The sequence below is a fragment of the Branchiostoma floridae genome, chromosome 9 (genome assembly GCF_000003815.2).
Source record: "Branchiostoma floridae strain S238N-H82 chromosome 9, Bfl_VNyyK, whole genome shotgun sequence".
In the NCBI taxonomy this organism is placed as follows: domain Eukaryota; kingdom Metazoa; phylum Chordata; class Leptocardii; order Amphioxiformes; family Branchiostomatidae; genus Branchiostoma; species Branchiostoma floridae.
Window position 1 is genome coordinate 13,268,947 of NC_049987.1, and position 3,456 is coordinate 13,272,402.

The 3,456-nt window shown below is 42.6% G+C and overlaps 2 protein-coding genes across 2 annotated transcripts in view; both read left to right on the top strand.

Moving 5' to 3' along the window:
* The first annotated feature begins 22 nt into the window (after positions 1 to 22).
* Positions 23 to 3,314, top strand: LOC118422165 (thrombospondin-2-like). Its single transcript, XM_035829681.1, has 5 exons — positions 23 to 1,079; positions 1,691 to 1,867; positions 2,071 to 2,241; positions 2,783 to 2,811; positions 3,246 to 3,314. The coding sequence occupies exons 1-5, from the start codon at positions 644 to 646 to the stop codon at positions 3,312 to 3,314; spliced, it is 882 nt and encodes a 293-aa protein (XP_035685574.1). The 5' UTR covers positions 23 to 643.
* Positions 2,948 to 3,456, top strand: part of LOC118422166 (glycine receptor subunit beta-like) — a 3,943-nt gene continuing 3,434 nt past the window's right edge. Inside the window, exons 1-2 of the mRNA XM_035829683.1 lie at positions 2,948 to 3,105; positions 3,246 to 3,310. The gene's annotated coding sequence lies outside the window, so the exon portion shown is untranslated. The remainder of the gene's footprint in view (positions 3,106 to 3,245; positions 3,311 to 3,456) is intronic.

A 3,456-nucleotide genomic window follows, 5' to 3' on the forward strand; every position in this document is an offset into this window, starting at 1 on the left:
CTCTTATTGATATTTTACGAGCATTTATCCAGTCAGCATATGTATACAAGTTAACGCAGTCTCCAGTACCAAGTGTTTACGTACATAGTGCGTCACTACGTCTTTAATCATGTCATGGTTATGACCCCACCCTGTCTGATGACACACAAAATAATATTACTGCACAAACTGAAGTGAACGTAGACGTGTGTCGTCCGGGAAAATAACGGGTAGAGGACAAATGGACGTGCCTCTATGCGATTACTCTGCTCCGAACCTTACCATATTGAGAACAAGAATGGGGATCGCCCGATTCATTTCAGTTGGAACCGTGCTCATCCTTATGACACTGATAGACGAAGCCTTGCTGATAGAAGGTGGGTTGGCTACCCTTTCTATGTTGGCCACTTGACAACTGTCAACTCAGAACTTCCTTTAATCGGTAGTTGTCTTGGTCACACATTTTACATTCACAGGGACCAGCTTCCACTAGTCCCGACTCGTAGTTACTGTCAGGTAATAGACTAATGAATTCTACTGCCAGTCAATTGTAATGTTAAGAGTCCCACATTGATGGCAGTAATATGGCAGTGAACACAGTAAATACGTTACGTGAAAATGATTTATATAAGACTGCAGTCATTTTCTGATTAGAGCGGAATACATGTTCCATATATGTGGCACAGAGTTCATTGTGTCTAAAATTCTTGATCTTACTACTGGATGCCCAATAGCAGACTACGTTAGTTTTGACGGAGTTGGCTATAAGGACTACCATTCGTTGATGACGTACAATGAGGCAAGAGAGAGATGCGCGGTAGACGGTGGACTGTTAGCCATGCCGAAAGACAGTGCGACCAATACTTTCCTCTCGGGTTTGAGGAACGACAGGCGCTGGCTTGGATTCACTGACGTCATCAGCGAAAACCAATGGATGCTTGAGGATGGGAGGACCCTGACGTCATCAGTCTATTCAAACTGGGGCCCAAGTGAACCGGATGGTGGCGTTATAGAAAACTGCGCTTCCTACCCAGGGACTCAATACGGGTCAGTATGGATTGATATAGAATGCAGCCGCGAAATTGGATTCATCTGTCAAGGTATGCCTTGAACATCTACTTCATGATTATCACCTCCGATAGATAAAGGAGGTATTGTTTTCGGTTTGTTTGATTATATTAACGTTTGTCCAAGATGGGGGGTGGTATCAGGGCGGTCGCTCCCTGAAAAATATGTTGGGGGGAAAATTAAGCTGAAACCCTTGTGTATTTTTCAATGATGAAAACTTCACAATATCTTCGTTAGGAATAAGTTGTTCCAAATGGAGTAAATACTTTGTGCCTTACATCAGGCTGACTCCAAGATTCACCTGCCCTGATACCAAGCCACCCAGTGGCTAGATAGAGTTTCTTCAGGCACATCTATTAATTACTGTTCATTTATTTACTTGAAGCAAAGCCCCCTTTCCCCTAAAAAGATATACGTTATGTTTACTTTAAGTGCTACAAATGCAACAATGACACATTTTCACTTAAGATTACTTGATGTGAAGGATTTGGATTTATCCATGTGTACACTCAACTCCATTCCCTTGCCTACAGCTACGCACGCAACAAAATGACACGTTTTCACTTCATATTATTACTTGATGTGAGAGATTTGTATTGACCCTTGTATACACCCAACTCCATTCTCTTACCTCATGTTTCAGCTGCCCAGTGCCCTTCACTAGCAGCTCCTACGAATGGTAACGTCACTTCAGTAAGCCTGTACATGTATTTGGACGAAGTACGGTTCAGCTGTGACGTAGGTTACGTCATGTCCGGCAGTTCCACCGTAACCTGCCAGGCGGATGGCACATGGACTGGGGACGCTCCAACTTGCGTAGGTAAGTCGACTCGACTTACATCCATACCCGCAAAGCATGTGGTCTACTACGCTTTCCCACGGGTAGGCCACGGCGTCTATTTGTTACCGGGTCCCGGGTTTATTTTAATCCCGACTTAAATTCTACCCGGGGTCCGGCCGTGCCCTAAAATATCCCGCATCAACACATGCGAATCATGCAGTTTTCCTGCTTCTTTTATCCAGTGAATGGGACATGGACCCAGTGGGGCCGTTGGAGTGGCTGTGATTCACAGTGCGGGTTTGGGACCAAGACAAGGAGTCGTGTGTGTATGACGTGTTTACCTGAGTTGTATGGGAGCTGTCCTGGACAGGTACAAGAGACGGTGCTTTGTTACGACACGAGCCGTTGTTATGGTAAGATACATCATGAAATGATGCATATATAAATTGTAGAATCAACCATTAACTACATATTATTATGGAGAAGGCTTAAACCTGATCCTAACAAAAGAAATAAAACTCACCAACTTTTCGACCAGTCTTCAGGTCTTCTTTATGATGACTGGAGACACAGGCCTTGTCAGGATATGTCTTCTTCAAGACGGAAATGTGACATGAGCAACGGGTCAAAACTGGTTAGAAGTCGGTGTCTCCCCCTGTGCCCTAGGCCTGGTGCTTCGTTAGAAAAGTAATCGGTGAATTTTGAGGACATTATTTGCCTGCCTACCTGCCTAAGTGCCTAGGCCAGTGACTGGCCCCTTGCTCCCTCCGTGATATTTCTCCAGACTGCACGATTCTTCGCATTATTTGCATTGTCATCTAAATAGAGTATGCAATAAATCTAGAGAATGTATATCAGGTATAACAGAAATCAATGATAAAAGCATATGAAAATAAAACATTGCAAAACCATCCGTTAAATTTTCATTTTTTTGTTGGACATTGTTTGACACAGACGGTGGTGCGGATGGAGCAAACTTTAAGGTAATTTCATTCATAACATATAGAAATATCTTAGATATGAAAGTTACTCTTTCTAGAAATAAAGAATACGATGCGCCATTACTACTTTGTTTTGGAGTTGCAATTTACACCGCAGTAAACTCTTCGTTAAAGACCTTTAACATTATGTAAACAAGCCAATCACATTCTTTGGAATCTCCCAGGATCTGTTTTCAGTTAACGAGGGTAACGTGAGCTGGTCAGGCTACCAGAGGTTTAAAACCGGAGAATTTCTACCAGCTGGGTACGACACCTCTCAAGGACCAAACGATAAAGGTGTGTACCCGTTGAGGACTTCGCCCCTATCAGATTTTCTAGTAATTGCTCCGTGTACTCATGCGAAAACAAACATTGGCATTTTAGGTGTGAATCCTTTTTTGAATGCTGTATAAATTGTGAGCATTTCCCAATTTCAGAAGAACTTTACGTTGCTTCTTCAATATACATCACACGAGTGGGATTCCTGTCAGAGGAACACGGAGTAAGGAATTTTTACTGAAATTATTTGTTGCCATATTACCAGAGTAAAGTGAATTTTTGCTCAGCATATATCGTTATTGAGGAAACTATTTTGGCGGTACAATTTTCATATTGAGTGTTCACTGTGTGTAAGATTTGTTGTTGCTA